This window comes from Manis javanica, chromosome 5 (assembly GCF_040802235.1).
Source record: "Manis javanica isolate MJ-LG chromosome 5, MJ_LKY, whole genome shotgun sequence".
Lineage (NCBI taxonomy): Eukaryota > Metazoa > Chordata > Mammalia > Pholidota > Manidae > Manis > Manis javanica.
The window spans coordinates 86,206,773-86,234,149 of NC_133160.1; the positions used below are offsets into that span (position 1 = coordinate 86,206,773).

At 37.8% G+C, this 27,377-nt stretch overlaps 1 protein-coding gene across 1 annotated transcript in view; it reads right to left on the minus strand.

The window, feature by feature from the left end:
* ARHGEF38 (Rho guanine nucleotide exchange factor 38) overlaps window positions 1-27,377 on the minus strand; it is a 129,230-nt gene that overhangs the window by 35,005 nt on the left and 66,848 nt on the right. Inside the window, exons 4-7 of the mRNA XM_017666313.3 lie at window positions 20,126-20,273; window positions 13,407-13,424; window positions 6,014-6,213; window positions 1,823-1,956 (exon numbers count right to left, since the gene is read on the minus strand). Of these exons, the coding sequence (XP_017521802.3) occupies window positions 1,823-1,956; window positions 6,014-6,213; window positions 13,407-13,424; window positions 20,126-20,273 (500 nt within the window). The remainder of the gene's footprint in view (window positions 1-1,822; window positions 1,957-6,013; window positions 6,214-13,406; window positions 13,425-20,125; window positions 20,274-27,377) is intronic.

Genomic DNA, 27,377 nt, shown 5'->3' on the forward strand with positions numbered 1-27,377 from the left:
TCAAAACATCATAAAATGCAGAAAGTAAAAGATCTGATTAATATACTATGCATTAAGGAGTTATGTCCACATGGGAAATAAGTCTGCACATTAAAAGGTAAATCACAATACAAGTAATGATATAAAATAATGATGATGATGGTGATAATGACTATATATTGAGAGCTATATATATATATATATATATATATTAGCTCCTATATGTAGGAGTATTACATGTATTAGGCCCTAGTATAATTTCCAATTTACGGATGGTTACTGTAAATAAAGTGAAGGTTCCTGTGGCCAGGATTCTCACCTGGCCCTGGTCAGCTAGCTCACTAGACATGGGTGGGCAATAAGTTGTTATTGACTCCATATAAAGAGCTCCACCCAGTGCTCTGAGTGACAAGGTGGCACAGCTGCAAGGCTGCAAGAGAGCAGAGCAGAGGACAGAGGCCCAGAGGATGGCAGTGTGGGCAGAGGGGTCTGGGCTGAAACTCTTTGACAAGACAGTTACACTAAATTTAAGTTAGGTGTCCAAAGACAAATATTTATTAAGTGGCAGAAGTGAGGTTCAAACCCAGATCTGGATGACTGCAAAGACTATTACTTAATTTCTGCCCTGTGCTGACTCCTGCAAATATGAACAGTGTCAAAATTGGGACACACTCAGTAAGTTTGTTAGGTATTCAGGGAGGAAGAGGCCTCTTCTAGCTTAGTGGTCAGAAAGCTGCAAAGACTTAATAGAAAAAGGAAGAAAGTCCACAGCAGCTGAAGAATAAGGTAGAAGAGGATGAACCATCTGAAACCGGTGCTGAACCACCTTACAGTTGCCTCTGGTTAAAATTAAAAACCTCAGCTAGAGATGCTAACATAGTAAGGGATGAAATCAGGCAAAAGAGAAGAAAAAAAGGTACTGTCCAGTGTCATAAGAAATGTCCTGCTTACTTTTGATTCTAGTGCTCGACCTACCACCATGAGAATAAAGCCAGGTATAAACCCTTTACCCCAAGAATGTTCTGTTGTCATTTCTCAGTCTCACGAATCGGTAGTGAACTTGCCTGGGGCTGAAACCCTCAGGCAAGACAAATGGACCCGCTGTATTAATACCTCCAGACCATGAACTTGTTACCTTGTCATTCTCAAAGTATGTTTCATCAGTCACTTATTTCAAGGTCATTTAGCTCCAAAACACCAGGAGTTTTTGTAAAAATACAGGCTTCTACGTTCCACCCTTGAACCAGGTGGAACCCTGAAGTCTATCTTACAGCAAACTTGTTAGGTTACTCTCACCCAGATGCAAGTGATTCAGAACAGGCTAAACAGCTGACACAAAACAATTCCCACATAATATAATGTGCATCTGGTGAGTGGAGGCAGGGGACGGGGAGAAAGGGGAGGAAAAAATCACTAATGTTAGGCACCTCAACACTTTTTTAAATAGGTAAAATAAAGATAAGAGGAACATCAAGGGAGCCCTAAAGGAAGCAAAATTTTTAAAAAGCAGAAATAAGATAGGGATGAATGGAGAGCACTGCCTTGGGTGAGCTTATGTGCCAGTTGATGGTGAGAGTCAGGCTCCTGGGGGAGTCCCTGTTGAGCCCTGTCCTCAGGTCCTTATCTCCCCCTTTCTATTTCCTGAATGGAAGCACCATAGCTGATACTGTCAAAACCGCCTCCCCTCCATTTCCCCCAAAGGAGAGAGTGAAATGAACAGCTTCAGACAATTACCTTGATTCTCAGTATTCTAGAAACAGCTCTGATAACAAAACAAATCCTCACAAAAATATCAGCATTCATGTGCCCCAGGAAACTTATGAGGCCCAAGAAGAAGAATTACCTGTGATTCTCCTCTGGTCAGAATCTTTAGATGATTTGTCACTCTTTTGGATTTCTTGCTAATTGAATGAATATTTAGTTTAGACAATTTATCTTTAAGTGATTCATCCTCATCATTCTTCTTGTACTTTAGAACTGAAATAGAAGGATGCAATAACAAACCTGAATCTGCACAGCATAGAAAGTGTGTTTCATCCAAAATATTCAAGATCAATCTTTGTATTTAAGATAAAAATCGATCTGATTTTGGGCCTTCTGTTGCAGATCCAATATGCTTCAGCCCCACTGCCCAGCTGTAGCTCCAACTAGCCTCTGACCTTCAGAAACTCAGCTGTCAAAGGGCTTGAGCTCCTCAAAGCCCAAGTTTCATTTTACCTGCCTGTGGGGAAACTAGAACTTCCTACGCCCTCAGGATCTTCCCGGAGATCCTCACCTGACCCTAAACTATTCTCCACACCCGCAGGCAATAAGCATTTATTGACTGAGTCACTATGTAAAGAGCTCTGCCCAGTGCTCTAGGCAGAGGCAGAGACAGAGGTGGATTAGGAGCCTGCAGACTGCTGGATGCAGACTTGATTCTAGTGCTCGACCTACCACCTTGAGAATAAAGGCAGGTATAAAGAACGTTCCATTGTCATTTCTGTATCACCAAATCCATAGTGAACTTGCCTGGGGCAGAAACCCTCAGGCAAGACACTCCCACATTAGAGAAACCTCTGATACTGGAAAAAAAGCTCTTTCTCTCTTCTCAGATGCTCATTTTTTTTTAAATCTGAGGTCTCTAGAATGAAGCACCAAGGCGTACCTAATGAAAAGGCAATTGCATCCAAGGCGACTTCAGATCCTAGAGTGGCTGTCCACTAGTTCAGACACTTTAGGTAAGTTGAATCATCTCTCTGAGCTTTACTTTATCTTTAAAATCATTTTCACTTATCACGTTCAAAATGTTAAATATTCTTAACATTCAATTTTGGTAAGGGTGTGGAGAGATGGGCAATTATTCTTAAACCAACAAAATTTTTGTAGAGAATAGGTTGGCAGAATCTTATAAACATGGAAATATTCATAGTATATGACCAGGAAGTCAATGTAGAGAAATCGGCTTCCCATAATCAAGCATAGGACATTTTTGTTTGCTATTGCATTTTTTTCTGATAGCAAAATGTTAGAAACAATCTTAAAGTTTATCCATTGTAAAGGAGTGCGGAGAGCATTAAGAGTCAGGAAGAAGAACTAATAAAACTTAGCTAAACCTTAACAGCAGACCATTCCGGAATAGTAAGAGATTCAATGTCTAAATTTAGAGAGAGACCAGATCAAAGGAAGAGAGAGCGAGAGGCCAGCCAAGGGCTATTTGAATCCTAGTTTACTAAATCCCCATGGTTTACAACCCTGATATCCACCCTGGCAGGGCCCTTGCTTATTTTTATACTGCTTCTCACTTTAGGTCCCTGTATCTTAAACCGGCTAATAGCCTTTGTTAGGGAAAGAGTGAGTGCTGTTCAGGTGCTAATGCTGAGACCGCAGTATCATTCACTCACACAGCAGGAAGAAACAAACATTCCATGATTGGAATGGTCAAAGGAAAGTGGGGAAATGTAGAATCTAAGCATTAGTAAGATTAGTAAATTAGCATAAGCATAGCCATCTTAGAAACCTAGAAACCATTTTCTGAGAGTGTGACTCAGAGGAAAAAAATAAAAACAAAAAAAACAAACCCTGGACCTGGGTAAGGCCTTGAAAAACAAGTTAATCATGAGCACCGGGTGGTGGGCAGCTGTGACCCTTGGTCAGCTAACCTTGGTCAGTAAATCTTACATACCAAGCTTATCGTGCAGAACCTCCCTAACCATTGAGGAGTAGTCTTACCCTGCCCTTGCTTAACCCCAGGATATATGTCTTGCAAGAATAATGTACAGTTATAGAAAATTGCTATGAGTTAAGTGCTTTGAAATTGCTATATAAACCCTTGGCTCTGAGTGCTCAGGGTCCTTGTTGAGACCCGCTGCATCGGGCTGACTTGGACCTCAGCTAGCTAGCTGAATAAAGACTTTGCTTGAATTTACATCTCTATGCCTGTGTAGTTTGTTCTCTGGGGAAGCCTCGGAGGCCTGGACCCTAACACCATGAGGAATAGTCTAATAAATTATGACACACTCATAAATAGAATATTATGGAACTATTAAAAAAGACCATATTAACTGGAAGAATGTTCATGGTATATGATTTGTTAAAAATCCAGGAAACTGTAGTACACATATGTTGCTGGAAGGAAGGAAAGGAGAAGAGAGCGTGAGAGAGAAGAGAGAAAAATTTTAAAAATTAGCAAGTCTGAAGAAACTTAAAATGTTAGCTCTGCATACTGAAATTATGGGAGTAGAAAATTTTTCCTCTCTAAAACATTGAAATAATACAAGCAAACAAACAAAAAAGTAAAAAGAATAATGTAACAACTATTGCCCATCTCCCAGTTTTGTCAAATTTTAACATTTTTCCTTGTTTACAATCTTTTTGTTTAAAAAAATCACATAACATTTGAAGCTTCTCTAATCCCCATATTTGATCCCTAAAGGGAATTGTGATCCTAAATGATGGGGTTTATTATATCTGTATCTATTTTTATGCCTTTACCATGTATGTGTGTCATACAATGCATGGTGTTATTTTGAGTGTTTTCAGTCTTTGTAAAAGTGATACCATAATACTTATATTCTCCTGTCACTAATTTACTTTTTTAAAAACTCAACACTCTTTTTAAGATAAGATTCGTCCAACTGATATATGTACCTTAATTAATTTCTATGTTCTTACGGTATCATAGTATGGAATAGAGTTTACCAATTATGGAATAAATATGTAGGCCATTTTCTTTTTTGTTTTCTTACAAACAAAGCTAGTTACTAGTGTACCTCTCTATGATGAAATGGGCAAAAATTTGTCAAATATCTAGAAACTGATTTTCTGGGTCTCGGATGTGTGCACCTTCAGCTTTGCTGGACATTGTCAAATTGTCTCCAGTGTAGTGATTCCAATTTACATTCTCACCTGCAGATGGACATTTAGCACTTGACAGTATCCATTAAAAATATCTTTGCCAATACGATAGGTTGCAAATGGTGTGTCACTGTAATTTTAATGTGCATTGCCCTGAATATTGGTGAAACTTAACATTTAAAAACATTGGTCTTTCTGTTAATTGCTTACTTTTATTACAAATCCTTTTTTTGTATTAGAATGTTATTATTAATATCAGTAATTTTATATTCCAGATAGTAATCCTTTATCTGTGGGCTGTCTTTCCATTTTGTTTATGGTGTCTTCTACTCTACAGCTTTCATTTTTTACTCTATGCCCCTCATAATTTTAATTAATTAATACAAATACATACCATTTACTGAAATAAAAAATTAGAAAATAAGAACCTTAAAAATAAATGAAGTGGTTAGATGAATTATCTCCAAAGTCCTATCATAGCTTTAATGTCGAACTGAGATTTAATGCTGGAAGTACAAAGCCAATTAAGCACTCGTGGACACAAGTCACACTGAGGGAGGGCCCATGCCATTTCCAAGGCATTGTGACATCTGGGTTGGTAGGAACCATGTAATGGTGCCTCCTGTTTTGAAATTTCCATCCTACTTTAGACACGAATTTTACATCTCAGCTAACAAATGCTTATCACTAATTTGTTTATTTGGGAAAGAAATATATTTGCTCCCTTCTGTGGAGCAATTATTAACAAAACATCTCTACTCTTGGTGGGCCAGAACCAGATGAACGTGATGGGCCCCTCACCTGGATCTGCCCCTTCCCACTGCTCTGGACTCAGGCTTCCCACCCTTCCAGCTACCTGACATGCCATGTCTCCTTCCTACCCTTCACACTGCTGATGACAGGAGCAATCAATATGACAGGGATCGTCAGCCCCCGATATGTCATCAGATATGTGGTAGTCAAAAGAGGGTGAGTTTAGGGCTGCTTGATAATAAATTGTCATTTTTTTGGCCTCATGATCTTCTCCTGAAATCAGCAGGCAAGGCGAAATCCCACTTTCCTCCCTAGCCTTTAACCCCAGAAATCAAATGATCATGTTCACTGCAACTGCTATAACTGCTTAGACATTCCGATTTTCAGAAGCATAAACAGAAGACTCCAATCTTGGAAATGTTCAATTCATCATCTCTCTTCTTACCTAAATCTTTCCGTCTTTTCAGTTCATTGATATTTACGTTAATGTCTTTCACCGCAGCAAAGGCATCCTCCAGTGCTCTAAAGTCTGGGTGAGAGGGAGGGGTGGAATTTCGAAGTTCACACAATAATAGTGGGTATTTCATCACACGCTGAATTGGTTTGATCATCAAGGAGCCCATGTCCAGTAAGTTTGGTTTGCCTCTACAGTAGAGGTAAATAATATCAGTTTTGCAAATATTTATCTTATTAATTCCTTTTCATTTTTTGTGATTTTTAAAAAATTTCCCCCCTTTCTTCCCTCTATTTGGCCACGTACAATTTTTAAATGAAAGCAAGAGCAATGAATGACAGAAGGAAGCAATCCTACTACTAAACATAACCTAAGAGAAAGCAAAGGAATATATTTGTCCACCAAGAGGGACTCAAAGCATGATTTTCATGTATGTTCCACTAACGGTTTTTTAATAACAGGCTTTATAATAATGAGAGACAACTTTGCAATGTATTTTTCCATGACAACCAAGAAAAATGCATTTTCTTGCTATTTTTGTGATTATTAGTGAAGAAAATAAACTCATTTAAAATAATCTAAACAGATGACTTGCCTATTCAAAAGAAAACATTTTCTTTTCTACCACATTGAGAAGCTGCATTTATATTATTTCAGGGGTCCATAGCCCCTCAAAGAGATTTATAATAAAGTAACATCTCTCAAAATAGATGCCATTACTTTCACTCATCATTGCTATCCCACAATGGCTTTCCATGGTGAATTCTCAGCCAACGTATCTTCAGACAGCTACACAAAAGTGAGCATTCAGGTGAAAAAGCTACAAGCTTGGTCATGCCATTGTCCAACCCAATGTCATTCATTTTTTCAGCCACAAGGCAGTAGTTTCTAAAAGTCTTTTCATGTAAAGAGGCAAATAAAAATATAGCATAAATGGAAAATGGGTAGTAATCATGCTTTGAGTCTCTTCTGGTGGACAAATGAACTAATTTGTTTTCCTTTAGGTTTTTATTTAGTAGAGACTATAGGCACTCTTCTCAAATCCTGGCAGGCAGATAATTTCATTCTTCATTGATTATTTTTTAAGCACTAACATGGATAGACAACAGACCACATAATGGGAACAGTGAAATGGGTCTAAAAAATGTTGAACAAAATTAGAAAAGTTGCATCATTAGAAATGATCTGAAGGCACCTTTATGGGCCATTTAACTGAGCTCTTCATTTGATAAATGAGAATTAAGAAACACTTATTGTCACATATACATGCACCCATGTATGCACGTGCACACACACACACACACCACTCTATCACATCTCCTTATTTTATTTTCATCATAGCACTTCCTCTCTGGAATCATCACTCTTTAACATCAAAGATCTATTCTTCCCCTTTTATGTTTCAAATGACAGTAATAACAATTAAAAATGTTTCTCTTAAAAGCATCATGAATGCAAATGTTTTTAAAAAGGGTTTTTCAAAAATGAGAAATCTCCCACTTTTGTTTTCAGACATCCACCTTAGACAGTTGCCCAAGTGATGAGCAATGATGTTCTGGTATCTGCATCACACAGACAAGCAATATGACAGGAGAGATAGAGGATGTGTTACAAGAGAATGACATACCAGGCATTCAGTGCCACAAAGCTCACCCCATCTAATCCCTCCCAGTGTGATTAAATTCTGATAACTGTGGAGGTGGACGAGTCCTGTGTGTGCTATAGCCCCGTTCAGCCAAGCAGGCAATTTTCACTTGCCTCCCCCACAGAAAGTACCCAAATGTATAACAATGCCCTAAACATACCTGACTGAAAACTAATGTAGCTATTAATTTGTTAATTCTGTTTCATCTTCCTCTGTCTTTTCATGAATACTTTGGCAAGTATTTAGTACAATAAGTAGCTACACTAATCTTATTACAAACTATTATTGGGACTTTACAAAGTCAAGCAAACACAGATGGCTTTGTTTTAGCACCATCCAGTTTTGCCGGATAAAGAGCTTCAGATCAAATATAAGGAAACACAAAATGATATTCACACAATTTAAAAATTATAGTGGAAAACAGAAAAAGTCAGGTATTCAACACTGAGGTACATCTATATTTCTTAATTAGAGGAAGAAAATGAGAGGAAGGAAAAACAATCATGTATGATTATATTGCTTTGAATTTCCTCTGTTTTATGACCACAAGCATCCTAAATTTAATTATTTACAGTAGCCACAAAACAGGTATACTATTATTGAATTTTTTTCAATTTAATTTTCTTTTAAAACATGTTAAGTCAACTTTAGAAGAAGTTGTATATTCCTTGGAAAATAATAAACAAAGCATTTTCCATAAAAAGAACATAGCTGTGAAAATAAGTACAGCACTGTTAACAAATTTTAGAAGAAGCTATATAGGAGAAGAATGAATAGTACAGCAGACCAGAGAGAACCAATAACATGGAGAAGCAATAATTTTAGTCATTCCTCTGAAGGTTTATTAATTAGAGTCTCCGAGAACCTGTGGAAGTGGAGAGAGAGGAGGTGGGGATTAGAATAAGAACTACTAGTTGCAAAACTGTTTAAGGAACAGCCTATTTCTTAGTGTGCTATATAAATAAAAGAGATCATTTGGAGGACTGAGAAAGAAGTCTTGGGAAACTGAAAGGATGATAGTAGAAATAAAAATTCACAGATGTTGGAGAAAGTGTCCAGGAAATTTCAGAGAGAAAAGCAAAAATACAAAGAGATAGAAAGCAGAAGAAAAACACAAGAAAATTTGAGGACTGATTTGGAGGTCCAATATTGGAAAAATGGATCCCAGAAAGAGAGCTCAGAGCACATATGGGGAGGAAATGGTCAGTGAAATATGTCAAAAAAAGGACATGAGTTAGCAGGTTAAAAGAATTCACTGAGTACCCAGTGCAATGGATGAAATGGATTCACACCTTGGAATTCACAAAACTTCAGGTTTTGTGGGACAAAGAGAAGATCCTACAATCCTTCAGAGAAAAATATAAACAAACAGGTACAAACAAATGCTTAGGAGTCAGAAAAAGCTTCAGATTTCTTGTAACAATTCTAAAAGCCAGAAAATGATGAAGCATTACCTTTAAATTCTGAAGATGAATGATTTTTGATTTAGGATCTATACATAACCAAACTACAAATTAAGTATGAAGATAAAACAAAGGTATTTTGGATATAAAATTTCTTAAAATTTTACTTTCTATGCAATCTGAGATTCACAGAGGAAACTACTGAAGGGTGTCCTCTACTGAAAATAGAATCTCCAGGGTGATGAGATGTTCCTAAAGACAGTGATGCCCAGTGGCATTGGTCCCAACTCAACAGGTCAGAAGACTCTGGGAGAAGCTTTTTTAGGGAGATGAAATTGATAGCACACATAATGTATCTGGTTGTCCTGGAGATGACTGGCTACGAGTTAGGCATTAATGGTTAGTACAAAGAAAATTAAAAAAGTATGAAAGGCAATAGTTAACTCCTTGAAAAACAAGTAATCAGTTTATTCCAAGGTTTAACTCTGAAAAGAAATTTACTCAAATATAGTAATTCAAGCACTAATTATTATCCAAACCAAATTACAACATAACTACTTAGGGAGAATAGAGAGATGGCAAGGGTGTGTGTGTGTGTTTATGTCTAGTGGAGATGGGGTAGGGAAGAGACAAAATTCTTGTCAATACATAGTACCTAAAAAGGGAAAACCAAACATATTTTTAGAGTCATGAAGATAAATGCCAAAATACTTAACTAAAAGATATGAAATTATTCACATTTGTTTGTGGTGAGGAGCACATAGGAACAGGTAGGAGAAGTGGGAACTACTATTTTTCTTAAATCCTGTAGAACTATTTAGCTGTTTAAACCATGCGTACATATAATTTTAACAAAAAGAAAGTTTTTAAAGAAGGAAACATGCAAGGACATACCAGAAAATTCTGAAAAGCAGGAATACTGATCTGAGATTACTTATATCTACTATAAGAATATGAAGCTGCAAAAACAAAGCAGTTTGGTATGTACACATGCATAGCACAAAATAGAAAATAAAAAAATACAAGTATATGTGGAAATTAAGTGCATAGAAAATATATTCCTACTTGATGGAAAAAATTAATTAATAGCAGGTGTGATAATTAGGTATAGAAAAAATAATAAAAGTGGATTCTTTCTACCAAAATAATTTCCAAACAGATGAAAATGATAAAAATGAAACTATACAAGAACTTGAAGAAAATATAAAATTACACTATCTTGGAGTTTCTTAGCAAGACACAAAATCCAAAAGCTATAGTAGAAAAAAGTGATAGTCTATTTAGAAATTTAGCTCTGTAAAAATGTACAAGTAAAAACAAAAACAGAAGCATCCATAAACTGTGTTAAAAGTCAAGTGAAAAAGCTGAAAAAATTATTTCCCGCACAGAAAACAGAAAAATGAATTAATATACTTGCTAGTTAAAGAACCATTATCAATCTAATAGAAAAAGATAAACTTCTCAATAAGAATGAATGATCCAAAGAAAATAACTCATTAGAGGTAAAGTACAAATGGTAAAACACACATGAAAAATGCTTAAGATCATTATTAATGAAAACTAAAACATACACTATTACTTTTTGCCTATTACATCACCATAAGTCATAAAGATACAAGCATTAATTGTACCTATTGCCGGCAAGTAGTAGAAAAATGGTCAATTAATGTATGGGTACTGGGAGTATAAATTAGGGTCAGCTTTTCTTAAATTTTCTGGCAATAAGTATCAAAATCCCTGTGATTTAGCAATTCCACTTTTAGAAATTAATCCTAAGAAAATAATTGAATTATTGTATAAAGATCATGTATAAGAATGAACACATACATCAACCTTTATAAGACAAATAATTCAAATATGTGTAAGGCTTTGGTAAAGTATGATACACATATCAGATAGGATATTAGCAGTCATACAATAATGTGGATTTGTATTTACTGATATAGAAAGATATCCATGATGTATTGATGAATAAGGTAGCAAGCTGACATCCAAGAAATACATAGCGGTCCTATTTTAGTCAATATACATGCGTGGAGAGAAAAAATTGCAGTGAAGTGAGGGACTCAAGCAATGTTACAATAGCTAACTCTGGAATGTGATTATTGGTCGTTTTTGCTATCCTCATTTTGATTCTATACTTTGCAGTGTTTCTTCAATAATTTTAAAAACAAAGTGTAATAAAAGAGAAAATAACATTTTGAGGTTTATGGAAATAGAATAGTGTTTCTATTACTATTAATAGAAATAGTAAAAACACAAGAGAAACTACAATTCTAGAGACAGTTAAATTTAGAACAGGTATGTTTTTCTTGTCTTGGAACATAGGACTTACACCAGATGCTTCTTTGAGGGACTCTTTGGTGGGGGATTGTCTGATTCTTGGCACTTTAATACTGTCTTTGATGTTTGCAAAAAAATTGTAAGTCAAAGTAAACCTTTTAGAAGTTATAAATATCTTTGTTTTTCTTTGTATTTTTTAAAATGTAGATTGTACAAAAAAACCCCCACTATTTTCAGTTTGCATAGTAAGGGATTTTGTTTAAGCCATATAGAAACCCACATTTGATTAATGTACCCTTTGCTACAACACTCCTGGTCTTAGCTGCTAAGAAGCCCAACAATTACACAGCTCTTGACATTGGATTTTACCCTTTTATGTCACAGCGTGTGTGCCTCATGACCCAAGTGAGAGCAGCAGAGCAGACTAACTCATGGCCGGTGTGGCTTTGATGTTCGTCCAGCTTCGTGCTGTGATCTCTCTTACCGTTTCCATTCTTGTTGTACAGACTAGGTCGGAGGCGGCATACACAGTCCAGCTCCTACATAGCAGGATTACTGCCAAAGCTAGTGAGATGTTTTAAGCAAGCATTTTAACACAATGTACTGTTTGTGTAAGTGTTCTGTATGTAGAAGCCTGTGCATGCTAACTGTATTAGAAGAATCTCTTGCTCTCCTCTGAGTCTCTCTTTCTGTGTCTCTCTTTTGGCCTTTTGGTTATGAACACCTAGTGTCAGGAAAGGAAACCTAAGCACAATTTGTAGTATAGGAAGGTCTTCTGTAATCACCCAGGGAGATCTGAATCTACAGTCCTAGGCACACATCCAGGGGCACAGGCTTTCGAATGAGACAGCAGTCCCTGCAGCTCCCAACCCCATCAACTGTCCTTGAAGAGAAGCCAGGACAAGCCTGGCAGGAGACAGGACCAGAAGTCCTCTTCTGTTATGCGTCTCTTCGAATTCAAATGATCTCCAAACTGGGAACTCATTGAAGAAAACTACTCGTATCTGTTTCTACCATAGGAATTTTTTTTTCATTTTGAAAGAAAAGGCTTATAAAGTGAGAGAACTTGGTGCTTGTTTAGTATGTCAGAAACTAACTTGTCAACTTGGCAGAGGCATAAAGCCCTGGTCTACAGGGCTCTTGTATGATGCCTGATTCCTCTGCTTCACTTCTGGAATTCTGTCTTTCCTCACAGTTGCTCTGCACCAAAGCATGAATAACAGGTATTAACAAGTTACATTACCATAATTTTCATTTTGCTAATTTTCTATTCCTTGATACAGTTTTAGGAGTTTAGAGCTTGTGGTGTACACACACACACACACACACACACACACACACGAAATCAGACCTTCAATTGTTGGCTGAGCATGCTAAGCCAAACAAGCTGTTTTAGTAAATTTGACATTGTATTTAAGTCAGTATCTTCCTTTCAGTATTAGGCTAGACATGCTTTTCTCTATCAAAAAATGTCTGTCTTCCAAAAGATGTATATGTGTGTGTTGTTTTAATAAAATAATCTCAGTATATGTCCTAGCAGACAACCATTTCTTAATATTTCATTTCCACACTATTTATGGATATTTGAGTTTTTTCTTGTAAATCACACAAGTCTAAATTAGAAGAAACCTAGTATTTTACTATAATGCATAAGGAATCTTTTGTACATTAATCTATAGATCATTCAAAAACATTAATTATGTCATTAATCTGAGATTTTTTAAAGACTAAATGTATGAGATTCCTAAACATATGTGTGATGAGCAGTTCCCAGAGAGTTCTGGCATCATCAAACTTGTTAAATAAATTGTACCCAAGGTTCTTCTAAAAGTTTAGTAAAGCACATGTGATAATAATTTAATATGTAAGATCATTCAGATAACTGGAAATAAATGCACCAATAATGTCTAGGGTGAATGCCTGAAATCTTGACTTATTTATTAAAAGCAACAAATATCATTGTCAAAACTAAAAATTCTGACTTTCATAGAAATATTCAACAGCTTTCTCCCATTTCACATTTGATTTCTCTTATTAAAATGAAAGTACTTACTCTTGCATATATATTTTCCTGTAAGAGAGGGAGAAAAAAAAGTAAATTCATATGAATCCATGTATTTGAGATAGTATGCAAGCATTATAAAAGTTTTAAAATGTTGTTACATAAAATAAATTAGTAAGTCATTCTCATGAGTGTTTTATAGAATTGGTGTCATTATTTTATAATCATGTCCTGAAAATTTTATTTTAGTATGTGCACACCACTTTTGTTTTACACTTTGTATAAGGTTAAAAAACTGTTAATTCAGATTATAGTTAATAAATTTTGATTATTTGAAAATGAATTTAAATGTCAATTTTTGCTTACCTTATGGAAAAAGGACTCTATTAAACACAGGAATAGAAGAAATGGAAATGACAAGATTACAAAGAAAAGTATGATTTATAGAAAACTACTATCACGTGCTCTACTGATCCCTGTATATAGTATTATGCCAATTATAAACAATTCGCCATTCAACGAGCTAATCCCCACAGAAACTTTCACTGAGTGCAACTAACTTTTGTGGCTCCCACTTTGCTTAAGTCCAATGGGTCCTCCTGAGGCAACGTGATCTGCCTTGCCGGCTGCTCCTGCCCACCTCCTTCCTGATCGTTCCCCTCCCTCACTGCAGCCATTGCACAGGCCTCCTTGCTCTTTTTGAAGCCCACAAGCAGGCTCCTGCCCTGAGATCTCTGGGCCTGCTGCTCTTCCTCCATGTATTACATGGCTCACTCCTCATTTTCCTCAGGTTTGGCTCAGATGTCCATCCAGTGAAGCCTTCCCTGACCAACCTTTTAAAAATTGTGCCTGCCTCCCACTGCATTCTTTGTTCTCATTTCCTGCTTTATTTCCCTCCATAACTCTTTGTCACTTTCCAATATGCTATATACTTATTTAGCTGCTTCTCGCTCGCTCCCCCATGCCTATGGGGGCAATGATTTATGTTGCTTTGTTCTCTACGATAGCCCCAGTACTGAAAAAGGGACTGGCTTATGGTAGGAGGGTAAAACATATTTGCCAAATGAATTAATTAACAATAAAAAAGTGGTAATTATTCAGTTAACAATAAAAAAAGAACAAAGGAGATAGAAATCCTTCTCTAAAGTTTAGCCTCATGTGGCTATAAGAAATAAAGTAATAACCTGTGTTAATAACCTGATGATTTGACCTCTGGTTTCCATTCTCTTAGAATGTAGTGAATGTTTTCAATATAAAATTTTTTTGTGACCCTCCCCCACCCCATCCCATAGAAGTTGATGGTCTTTCATGTTTAATGACTGAAAAAAGATTCAATGATAAATGCCTATGCTCAATTTCATAAATTTTAATGGAATTAACAAGGTTTAAAAAATTGATCCCAGTACTCTATATACATGGAAAACAATGGATTCCTAGACATCTTAAAATAAGTAGGTTCTGCTGAATCTAAGACCACCTAGTTGGGAAACAAGCAGAGAATTATAATTTTTAAAAAATCAGCAGCTGCTACAGATTTAGGCAATTATTAACTGCTGTTTGAAGAACTCTTCTACTTCAGTGAAAGAAATGGCACCACCACAGCCCTTACCCAGTATTTCCTTTAAGGTCACATTTTTTCCCAAATTTCCATTTCCTTCTAATGAGGAATTTCACTTGCCTGGTATGCATTATGGATTGGCAATCAGAAAATTTGGAGAAGTTGAATAAAAATAAAAATGTAATTTTGTATGGAAACAAGTGAACAAGTGAACGTTTTAGAACCAAGCTGAAGCTGAAAGAAAAGATTGTTGTTTTAGCTCCTAAACTTGGACAATTTTTTTCTCTATTTCATTTATTTCAATCAAATAAAAACTTTAATATTATTAACATAAATTAAACACTGTGCTTAATATAAGTATCACATTCTATGTAAAGGAACCTGAGAGATTTCCCAGCAGGGCAGACCAGTTGGAGTGGTGGAACAGTGGCACTGATTATCACATCTCCTTTTTATTTGCTCATCATTAAAAAAAAAAAATCTCTCTTTTAAGATAAAACTTTCCAGAAGTTAAGCTTAGCCAAGGACAATTCAGGAAGGAGGAAGTTAAATGATGTCCAATTACCCTCTTATGGGATAAAGTAACTTAATTTATCTACCACCACACTTCCACCTTCATGGACTCATAATTTGACTCACAACCAACAAAAGTTTTCATGAAGCTATTCCTTATGGATTATAGTCTTTGTTCAAACATAATGCCACATAACAACTAATTTTAATTTTTACTTGGAACACTCTTTTAGCATAATATTAGGAAACATAAAATGTGGTGAACAAATTGAAATCTATTCCTTTGGATTCTGTGTTGCACGAGCTTCTAGCTTCCTCCCTGATGGAGAAGCTACAGTAGTAATATGAGCAGTTAAAGCACTTAGATGATCAGAAGTTAGTTCACCTGCTGAGGATGGTGGCCTTGGTTAGGAAGAAGAAAAATGCAGATAAATTTCTAACAATGAGACATGAAACTAGAATTGTGTCTTCTAGCTACCAAAAAACTTGGAAAATCCCCTTCATTCTTTTTTTATTCCAAAATAAACAGATCTCTAGGACCTTTGAAAGGCAGCAGGGTTTTGGTGGCATTTCTAACTAGGAAACCAGTTGAAAAGAAAGTAACAGGCTATTCTAATTATAGCTACACATGTATTTATAACTACTTTATTTTTCACTTTCCTTGCACAGATCAGAAAACTTAAATAACCCTAAAGAGACTAAGCAACTAGCTCTTCAGCAAATAAGTTCCATAAATTTAGAGACTGTATTAATTAATACAGTATTTCATGCAATCTGAGGAGTCACTAACGTGACTGTAAATACTCCTTGTTGAATAAATACAAACTTGTAGATTTCAAATTTTTCGGCTGTAGATACGGATGTTTATTGTGCTTCTAGATAGTTCCAGTCTTTTCTTTCTAAAGGTCTTCAAACCTTGAAATTACTGCTTAGATTGTGTCCATAGTCACAGAAAAGGTCCAGGCATTTCAGGGAAAGCAGTGAGTACTGTGGGCATGGTTTCTCCTTCTAAAGCAGTTCTTAAGGTGCTTGTGTGTCCTCGGTCTCCTGAGGGGGCTTGTTTAAGGGCAGAGTCCTGGGCTGGACATCCAGCCATCCTCAGTTTTTTTGGAAAAGCCCCTTGATTCTTTGTCTAGAACATTTAGGCATATATGATCATTGTAAAATGGGTGAATAAACTTTCATAGATCTTTTGTTATAGAAAAACCAATGATCCAGCATAGGAATCTATACTTTTAATACACATTCCTGATGGATCTGACGCAGGGGAACTCACACCCCAAGACGCTGCTCTATGTTTCAAGGGGATTCAAAGTTATTTTCTGGATACATATGTTAGTTTCTCTTTTGAAAGATAATGGACTTTAAAGAATAGCCAAAGGTTATGAGCTCACATCTGTTACAGAACCAGAAAATCTCTCTACTTAATCTTGAACCTCACCGTGACAGCTTCTGATGGGTTATCAAAATTAATTCCTGCATTGTTATCAGACATTCCAGAGGGTTTTGCTTATCTACTCAAGTAGAAGGTCTGTTACTAAGAGGCAAGACCTATGCTTTTATATAAATATATATATACACATACTTAAATATTTTAAATATCATCAACACTAATGTTAATAAATATTAGGTCCTTGATAAACATATTTTAATTTTGGTTAAAATGCAACCTAAATTGCTTTAAAATCTGCTTTAACTTCTGAGGCATGAAGCCACCTCTCTTGTGGATATTGCTTCAAACCAATCCAATATCCTCTTGCATGGCAGAAAATGGAGGCCACACCTAATATTCATTAGAAATTGGCAACTGTGCACTTGGGCTCTGTTATTTAGCCACAAGGAAAAGGCAGAGCCAGGGTACTAGCTTTGACTGATTACCTGGCAAGAGAAACCAAGCCCTCGGGGTGTTTCAGACTCTCTTTGGCCTATAAACCTCTTCGAAAACCTGTTTCTCAGAATTTAAAGCTTAGTTCAATTGAGGTCAGTATTATAGTAATGTCAATAATTCTACTACTCCCAGCTTTCAGCAGACCAGTACAATTCATCATTAACTTTATTTTCATGGAAAGGCAACTTGGGAAAATATCTCTAACTTAAGCCATTTTATTTTGATTTTCTTTCCCTTAAGAAATAGTTCTGCTGATATTACTTCCTCTGGATTTTGTGCCTTCTAAACCTTAGTACCTTCCAATGCCTGAAATTATTCCCTAAAATCAGAATGGTGCTGAATACTCAAGATTTGAGACATCACCAGGGCAATAACTTGAGGCTTTCAGGAAAAGATCAAATAAGCCCTTGGGTCTGAAAGTAATTTTCAGTAATTGGGACTTCATGAAGTTTCCAAATTACCTGTGACTCAAGCTGCCTTTTAGGAAGTATAATGCTAAACTATACGACCTAGTAGGATATTCTGACAGGGTCAACTTCTTTCTCTTAGGAGTGAAAAGCCTTAATGAATAATAAACTAATGTGCATCCCCTTCTGAACAGACAGCTCCACTTCTGGTGAGCTGTTAGGAACATGCCAAAGTAAATTCACTCCTAGGGTTGAAGTTGTAATGATTATGCAAGGTGCTATTTGTTCACTTACCATGAGATTTCTCTTTTATTTCCAGAAACTGAAGAAGGGGGGAAAAATGGCTCAAGATAGACATTTATTAGATCAGATCTTGCCTCTAGTTTAAGGTAGGGTAAGTTTCATTCATATCTAGGACACCACCAGTATTTCTCCCTAGGGAAAAATATCTGTATATTTGGAAGATGTTGCTTTCAATATATGAATTTATTAAGCTGGATACAACTCAAACTTTAAGGTCTCTCTGAACGAAACTGCAAAAAGAGTGGAGAAATTATGAGCCGGAGCTACTCATGGCGTGTTATCTGGAAGAGTTACCTGGTTATATTGAGCTCCTTATAGGCAGGGTTTAAGTTTGATTCTTGTATTTTCAGTACTAGAACTACACTTGGTATAGCACAAGCACTAAATAAACGTTTGTGATCGCGTGGCTTGAGTTTGTTCTTTTCCACTGCATGAAAAATCAGCTGAAGAACTATAATCTAATGGCCAGAAGAGGACGATAAAGTTAATTTAAACAATTACTTAGGCACAGTTTAAACCCACTTTCAGTCCCAGTTGTAGCCAGCAGAGGCTTTCTCCCGGGTCCTGCAGGCCCCCTTATTCCAGGTTTCATTTCAGCAGTTTTGGTTACCCACAGTCCAGAAGCAGATGCTCCTCCTTCTGACAAAGGTCGATAGGAGCCTAACTCTACATCACAACACTTATGTCATTCATCCCACATCATCATGTTACGTAGGCATTTTATCATCTCTCATCATCACAGGAGGGATGAGTACAGCTCAATACGATATTTTGAGAGAGCGCCCCTTTGTTCACCTTTTATTATGATATATTAATAATACATTTATTATTAGTTTTTAAATTTAGTATTAAATTATTATAATAAATCTATTTATTATTATTGTTTTTAATCTCTTATTGTGCCTAATTTATAAATCAAACTTTATCATAGGTATGTGTGTATAGGAAAAACTTGTATTTGTAGGTTTTGGTACTATCACTGGCTTCTGGCGCCCAGTGGGAGTCTGGGAACCAATTCCCTGTGGATGTAGGGGAGTGGGGGACTACTGTAGTCTCATTGGGTTTCCTGACTTCACCTTAATTTAACTACCAACCTCTCATACCAGAGTACAACCCTCCATTTTTCTCCTCCTGCAATAAAAAATTTAAGAGGCAGGGTGGTGGTGGTAGGGGGAGTGTGCTAGAGGATCAGACTGGTGGGTGTGAATCAGTTTAGATAACACAGCTCTCTCTGTTTGGTTAATTGTTGGCCTAATCAAGGCCATTGGACAATGGATGATACTTAGAAATGGAAGGACCACCGGGTAAGATGTGGAATAGTGCAGAAAATTGGCCTCATGTGATAGAAAACTACATACTCCATTTAAAGTACCAACCCAAATCTATGTCCATATTTCTGCATATAAATAAGATCAGAAAAAAATGCAACTGTGGTTATTAATCATGGTTCAGCAAGGAGTTAATAAATGAAATAGCAATGGTTTAATCTTATTTGTGCTTTTTTATATTTTTGAGATTTTTACAGCAAATAGTATTTTTTTCAGATAAAAAGCATATTATGTAGACCTTCCAACAGCAATTCAGGAATAAGGAAGGAAGGCTTTACTAATTTTCCTGAACCTCAGAGGGTCTGACTTGTCTTCACCAGTCTCCCCTCTTTCCCCAAGGTGAGTTTGAAGGAAGGTAAGGGCCACTCAGACTGACATAGGATATTCTACTAACTTAAATATTCCACATGTTTCCATGCTTATGGTGCCATTCTGTCTCACACCTTCCTTGGCCTAATGTAGGAGCGGGCAAGTAATGACCACTTTAAGGAGCTCCTTTTCTTCCACATGTCATTTTTTGATATTGCATTTTCTATCTCTGCAGAGCTCCAAATCTTCTCCCATGTTATTTTTAGTCATCCTTACAGAGGGAAAAAAAAAGTCGATCAGAGTTTCTGGCATGTCAGCTTTTCATAAAGAGAACACAAAGCAGAGTTCTCAGCTAGCCTCATGAAACATAAGATTTATATGAGAACTTTCATCTCCATCCAGTTAAAATGTTCCCTGCTAGGCAACGGAGAGTGCATGGAAATCATCATTTTAAAAGACCTTACTTTAAGGACTGGATACAGTGGCTCAGATGTTGCTTCAGCTCTCCATCCTTTTCATAGGACTCCAGTACACTGTGAGCTTCGTCGTGGTGGTAGCAATAGATCTTATAAATATCCTCCAGCGGCCCTTTAATTTGTAAGAATACTTCACCTGGTAAATGCAAATTGAAGACAAAATGACACCAAGTCAGACCAAACTGGCACTTCACATATTTAATCAGCAGTGTTGGCTAGTGTGAAGAAGCGGGATGGGGCCCCCTTATCCCCAGGTTATTAAGGAGGGGTGCAGGACATTATGCGACCTTTTTCCCCTACTCCTTCCTTTCTTTTCCTTTCCTCTGTCCTTCTTGCCTCCCTCCCTTTTTCTTCCTTTCTTTCTTTCTTTTATAAAATAAAGGGTAAAGAGCTTATTGGAGATGGGCAGCAAAAGAAAGCTGGTGTTCTCCAGGGGGACTTCATGCACTTGGCTGGTGTGCAGGATCCCAGTCCAGGAGCACTTCAGAATCCATCTGTATGGGTTTGGATCAAACTGTGCTACAGACTTGACTTGGACAGGTTATGACTTGGACAAGTTATTTTTGCTCTATGAATCTGTTTCCTCACCTACAAAATGGGAACAGTAATAGATCCAACTTCACTGGATCATTATAAAAATTGAAGAGAAAGTATGTGTGAAGTTTAGCAGTTATTGTTAGAGGCATAGAGAGTGAAACTGTAAGTTTTGGTAAATTTGTTTTCACATTTTAATTCATCTAACGCTTCTGTGGTTCTCTGAAAGGCAGGCAATGGGGTTTAGTGAAATAAGATATTTCCTTAGATGTGAAAATAGAAAGAAATGGCCATTATTCTTAAAAATCAATTGGATAATACTATGAACCAGGGTTCATAGGCTAATGTGTCCAGGCATTTAAGGAATCCTTTTTGATATGAAAAAATTAGATCTAATGGCTAGAGAAGATAATGGACAATAATTTGATTTAGTCATCCACTCTATCACTTAAAAATGTACGTTAAACATCCACTACCAAACCCAATACTGTGTTAAGATAATTTGGGGGACACAAAAGAAATATGCGATAGGGTCTGCTTTCAAAGACATTGCAAATTTGGGATTGATAATGGCTTGGGACAGACCTGATTGTGAGTGATATGGACCTACTGCTCTGGACCTATTGTGGTGATAAGGGTAAGGCATTCTTCCTACAGAAGTACAAGTGCCCTTTGTATTTTCAACCTGCTTTGCACACGTTAACTACTTAACTCTCTATACATATGAGAAGTGAAGAGGTTATTTATCCACATTAAATAAGGGTGGACTAATGTGAGATTGAAACAAATAATTTTCCCAAAGTCCTGTCAGGAGGCAGCAAAATAAGGATTAAAGACCATATTCTCTTTATTTTTTCCTTTGTTGTTAGCCCTGCACCACCCAGAGATCCCCTGGATACTGTACAAAATGATGTATTTGGAAAGAACATTGAACTCCGAATCAGAAATCAAAGTAATTTAGGGTTTGTGTGGTGACTTTGGGAGTGACTTTTTAAAAATTCTTTGAGCCTCAATTCTCTCATTTGCAAAATAGAAATATAGTGACTTTCAAGATGGATGTGAGAATTAAATGGAATATAGATGTAAAAAATGCCTCACACTGACTAGTTCCTCAGAAAGTGCCACTGGTCTCTTAATGCTGTACTACAATCTTCAGAATTAAAACACTAGGACTTTCAAAGTATTATATTCTTATCTAATTTTATCCAGCCAGGAAAAGACTTCTCTTTCTCTTTGATTATATGGAATTTCCCTGGGATTATAGTTAGGCTCTGTGTGTGTGTGTTTTGGTTATTTGGTTTTGTGCTTTTTTCTTGGACTTTAATGAAACCCAGTGACCGTGAGCATCATTGGCCCTCCACACATAAGCACTTGCATGAACATGTACAAAATGATGCAGTTGGAAAGAACACTGAAGAGATGAGGAAGTCTTGTTTTGTTTCTGGGATTTTACTGACTTGATCCTTTTCCCAGTGTAGGACTTACAGATTTGCTCTTTAAGATAGCAACACAAGCAATAAGAAATAGACTAGTTACAAGAAGAGAAAAATCAAATAGGCTAGTGACTGGATTTAGGATTGGACATGAGATGAGGAGAGCCTCCTGGTGACACAGCCAGGTAGCGAAGGGAATGAGGACTGGCTGCGTGAGGGAATTAAGGTCCAGATGTGGGAGTAAGCTGCAGGCTCAGACGAAGCTCATGGGCAAACCAAGAAGGGAGAATCTGAATACACATAGCCCAACACAAGATGAAACTGTCAGTCTGTATGTTCACTACAAAGCAGTTTAGAGTAGAGACAAAGAAAGAGGTAAGGACAACCTCATAAATCCACAATATGATCAAGTCAGAAACCAAAGGACAAAGACATTTATTCTGCACACAAAGAAACCATTCATTCCCTAGTGTTTCCTTTAACAGAGGTGGTCTAGTTTGAAAGAATTTATACCTCTCTCCTTAACAGCAATTGAATTTTTTACTCTTTTCCGAGTAAAATTCAGTTGGGGCTCTAATAGAAATTATTACACTTAAGAGGTATTTAAGCACTCTAATTGAAAGTCATGTATTCACCCAAAGGCCAAGTACAATAGTGGCAGGCAGAATATTTGACTGTGCTTCCAGCACTACCAATGTATTCTGCTTCATAATAGTGTGGTTAAAGTGATGTGTCTTGCAGCAAAAAGTGATTCTGTTTCCACGGTAACGTACTCAGCTGCGTTTCTTCAGTGGTGAAGGACAACGGCTCTGTCTAATGTCTGTGGGTTTGAAGGGATGATTAGGAGTGGAGAAGGGGCTGGGCCAGGACCAGCGAAGGTGATTTCTCTTCTGGCTGCCTGTCACACAAGAACTGGAATCCTATAAAATAAACATAACCATTGTGTACTTCCTTGTAAAAATTCTACAGCTCAAGTATTTCTGCCTTGGCTTCCCCCGAAAGCAATTGCCATGCGGAGAAGAAAAAAAATGCACCATTTTTCCTTAGTTATTTCCTCTAAAAACAACTTCCAAAAATATTGCACACACTTCATATCTGGTATCATTACTCCTATGTTGCAAATTGCTCCCTTCACTAATGTAAGTATATTCATGTTCCTCTTTCCTATTCTGTACTTCCAAACCCTCATGTCTATCCCCAAGATGTGCCATGCCAAAGAGAGGTATGGCTTCTGTATTAATCTGATTCCACTCCAAGATGAATTTCCCCTGCAGATAAGTAAACTGGGGTAAAACCAATAATATTCAAGAAATCACCTGGTGCTACTAGGCCTTGTTTAGGACAATGCCATAAAAGGGAATGAAGTAGTTATATTCTTTACTTCATCCTTATTTGATAAAAGTTTAATGAGTGACTGTTAGGCACCAAGCAGTTCCTTAGGTCCTGCAGATACAGAAACTAAAACTTTCTTCAGGGAACTCCTGAAGGCCAGTAACAGAGTAGGAAGAGCAGACTCCCACTTACCACACTATGTAAAAAGCATGATGACAGAGCTATAAAACAGATGGTCACGTCTTCTGCTCTTGCAGACCTTTGAGCTATTCCTAACAGCCTGCCCTTGAAACAGGTGCTATGAGTGAGTATAGAAGTGCAGAGACTATAAGTGGTCTAGTATGGCTGGAAGGTACAATGTCTGTGGGAGGGTTTAAGAAGAGGCTGTACCGGCCGGCAAGAGCCAGGATCACAGGGACCTGTTATCGTTAAGGAGTTGGAACTTCAGCCTGAAGGGTTGGAGAAGCACTGATAGATTTTAGGCAGCCGACTTAACTGATTGGATTGTGTTTTAGGAAGATGACTCTAGTAGTGAGTAACATGAAAGATAGAATTTGAGGGAGGAGTAGTGAGACTGAATGAGAAACCAATGGAAAGGTTTTTGTAATGCAAGAAATACATAATGAGGCCTGCAACAGGAAGACAAACCATTTAAGTAAGAGTGCTCTGAATAATCAGCTGCCTGGTTTCCAATCCTGGTTTTACCATTTACTCATATGACATTTGGGAAAGTTACTGGACTGCTCAGTTTCTTAATTTCCTTATCTGAAAATGGAATAATCATGAGTAGGGTTGGGTTTGAATCAGTAACTGGCATGTGCGATTGCTCAGTAGATGTTATAGCCATTACCACTAAAGCGAATGCTGGGAGGATGGAAAAGAGGGAAAGAAAAGGGACATAGAACTTGTGTGAGAGATGAAGAAGATAATACCAGACATACCCCAGGATTCTGGCTTTGGAAAGCATGTAGATAGACAATGATGACAGGATAAGGAGAAGGTTTACATGGAAAGATGATGAGTTTAATCTTAGGTGTACTGAGTTTGAATCACCCACAGTATATTCAAGTGGAGGAGTCCTTTATGGAGTTGGATATATGAGTTTGGAATTCAGGAAAAAAAGATCTGAGAAAGAGATGTAGGTATGTAAAACTTGGGTAGTACAAGCCGTGAATTTGATATGATCATGAAGCAAGTTCACAGAGTGAGAAAAGAAGAGGGCTTGAGGACCAAATGCAGGGAATACTAACACTGAATGGAGCCGAGAAGAAAGAGTGCAGAAAAGCTTAAGAAGACACAGAGGAGAGGAAAACTGGGATTAGTGTCAGCAAAACCAAGGACATAGTAGTGAGAAATACTCTGCAGGAAGACTGGATAAGATTGTGCGCAGCAGAGGCTATCATTGTCTCCAGTATCAGTGCTCCCCTTTTTTCAAAGCAATAGAATTTCTGCCAGTGCCAAATGAAAACCACATTTCCCAGCCTCCCTTGCAATAGTTGTGGCCTCATAATTAAAGTCTACCATGGGATAAAAGTAAAAGTGTCCTGTGATAATATCCAGAAACTTCCTTTAAGAAGCAGTGGGCTCATCACTTGCCCCTTCTTCTCCAAACTTTTCTCTGTTCTTCTAACTTTCCTGGAACTCGGAATGCTACCTTGTCCATTAAGATAAAGGTGAGTGGAGCTGTGAGCTGGAAGAGCTTGTATCTCAGAGAACTTTGTGGAGCAGAGCTGCCGCGTACATCTAGAATATGTGCTTTTAGACTCGTAGGCAATAGAGAGATGAACATCTCTTATTTACTAGTAATGTTTTTTCTTTTTCTACCAGCTGAACTTAATTCTAATTAACACTCGTTTTTTTTCTTCTTCCATAGGAAAATATTTGAGGAGAAATGACAGCTAGTTGAAGGTATCATTTTTACTACCCATAAAATTTTACCCAAAAATTCTATGAAAACATTACATGAGCCATTATTTATGGATGAATGTTTCCCCCTAAATCCGTATGTTGAGGCCATTACCCACAATGTGATGGTGTTTGGAGGTGGGGCTTTTTGAAGGTAACTGGCTTTAGAGTAGATCTTGAGGGTGAAGACCCCATGATAGGATTCGTGCCCTTGTGAGAAGAGGGGGAGACAACAGAACTGCCTCAATAACCAGGTGAGGATACAGTGAGAAAGTAGCTGACAGCAAATCAAGGAAAGGGAGCTCTCGCCGGGATTCAGGCATCTTGTTTGTTTTAATGAAAACTCATGGTCTCTTCCTGAACCTATTAGACTTCCTGAGTACTTATCTGGTGGGGATTTTTATAACCAGCACATTAGGAACACATTGGTGTTCTGACAGGTAGGAGTCAAAGGTTTCTGCTGGCTGTGGATTAGGAAGAGGCACAGTAACTTTTCCCTCCTCCAGGTTGCTAACACTACGGACCCTGTTTGTAGACCAGTCCATGACTCTCCATTTATCTCTCAGTAGTAAATATCTCTCTTGAAAATGCTAGCCTCTGTTACTGCTAGTTGCTCTAGACTACCTGAGCATGGAAATCACACAGGGAAAACCACAGGCAGACTTGCTAACAATGGCAGCAACTACTGAGGTTCTCCCATGTGCCAGCCAGCACATTTGTCACTTCTCATTACCTCTGTCATTCATGTCACTTATTCAGTAAGTACTGAGGATGCTGTTGTAGATGCTGGTGATACAGCAGTAAGAAAACAGAGAAGAATTCCTCCCTTTGCAGAGCTTATATTCTACAGGCAGTGTTCCCTGCACCTTACATCCTTCTGCCTGGAGGAAGTGATCTCTCCATTTGAAATATGAACAAATGAATGTGGTATCTTATGCTAGGTGCTTATCCACTCTTCCTTCTTCCAAACTCACATAATTTGGACAAGGAATGTTAAAAAATATCTTTCGCCAGTCTCTTGTAGGAAGCGGTAGTCAAGTATGTGTGCATATATGTTTGAGTATGCATGTTTATGCATATGTGCATGGAATTAGACTGTGATATAGGGAGAGATCACTGGGAAGATCTTCTACTCCTCCCAGTGGAAAAGCCTTGGGAGGAGGTCATTGCCTGCAGAAAGCAATGCTTGGCAGTGGAGTAGTCAACTTAAGGCCATGAGGCCAAATGCCCCACGTCAAGTACTATGAAGGGAGGAGCTGCAAGGAGCCAGCAGGCAGCTGCCCAGTCTGGGGGTATGTATTATGGATTTCCTGTTGAGGAAAAATGCCCTTTTTTGGTTAAGTCCTTTTGGTGAGGTTTCTACTGTAAGCAGGCAAGTGCCACCCCCACTGTTCCAAGTGACTCGCCCCCTCCGCAGAGCTGACCACGGCAGAGCCAGATCTCTCCCTCCAAAGGCCATGTCCTTTCCTGTCTACTGTGTACCTCCAGGGTTTCGCTTCTTGGCTGTTGGGAAAGTGTTTAGGGGCTCACAGAACTCTTACATTCATAGGATTTAGGACTTTATTTCCATATGTGTTCTGTACAGCATTTAACTTTTCACAGCTCCAATTCAAATCTGACTGCACAGCCCAGCCACTGCGACCACACGCCAGCTCCAGAGCACAACGTCCCAGTGCTTAGCCTTCTCCTCGGACACCAAAGCTGTGCAGCCTGTCTCTGAGCCACCTGGTTTTATTCTTACTACAAGAAGTAAGTCCTAGGGGCCTGGGACCCATCTTGACCTTGCTCAGGAGACTGAAGGTCCGACTGCCGCACTGTATTCTGGTGATGCCTCCTACTGATTTTTCCTTCCCTGTGTGGATTTGTCTGTACTTGATGCCGAAAATCCCCTTTCTTCTTGTCATATTGTCTGAAGCTGACAGCTTCCCCGTTACTGCCAACATTTGGAATACAATGCCCTGCCCTTTCAGCTGCTGCATCTGGGACCCCCGTACTGACCTCACATATTCCAGTGTGCATGTCTGAGGCATCCCAGC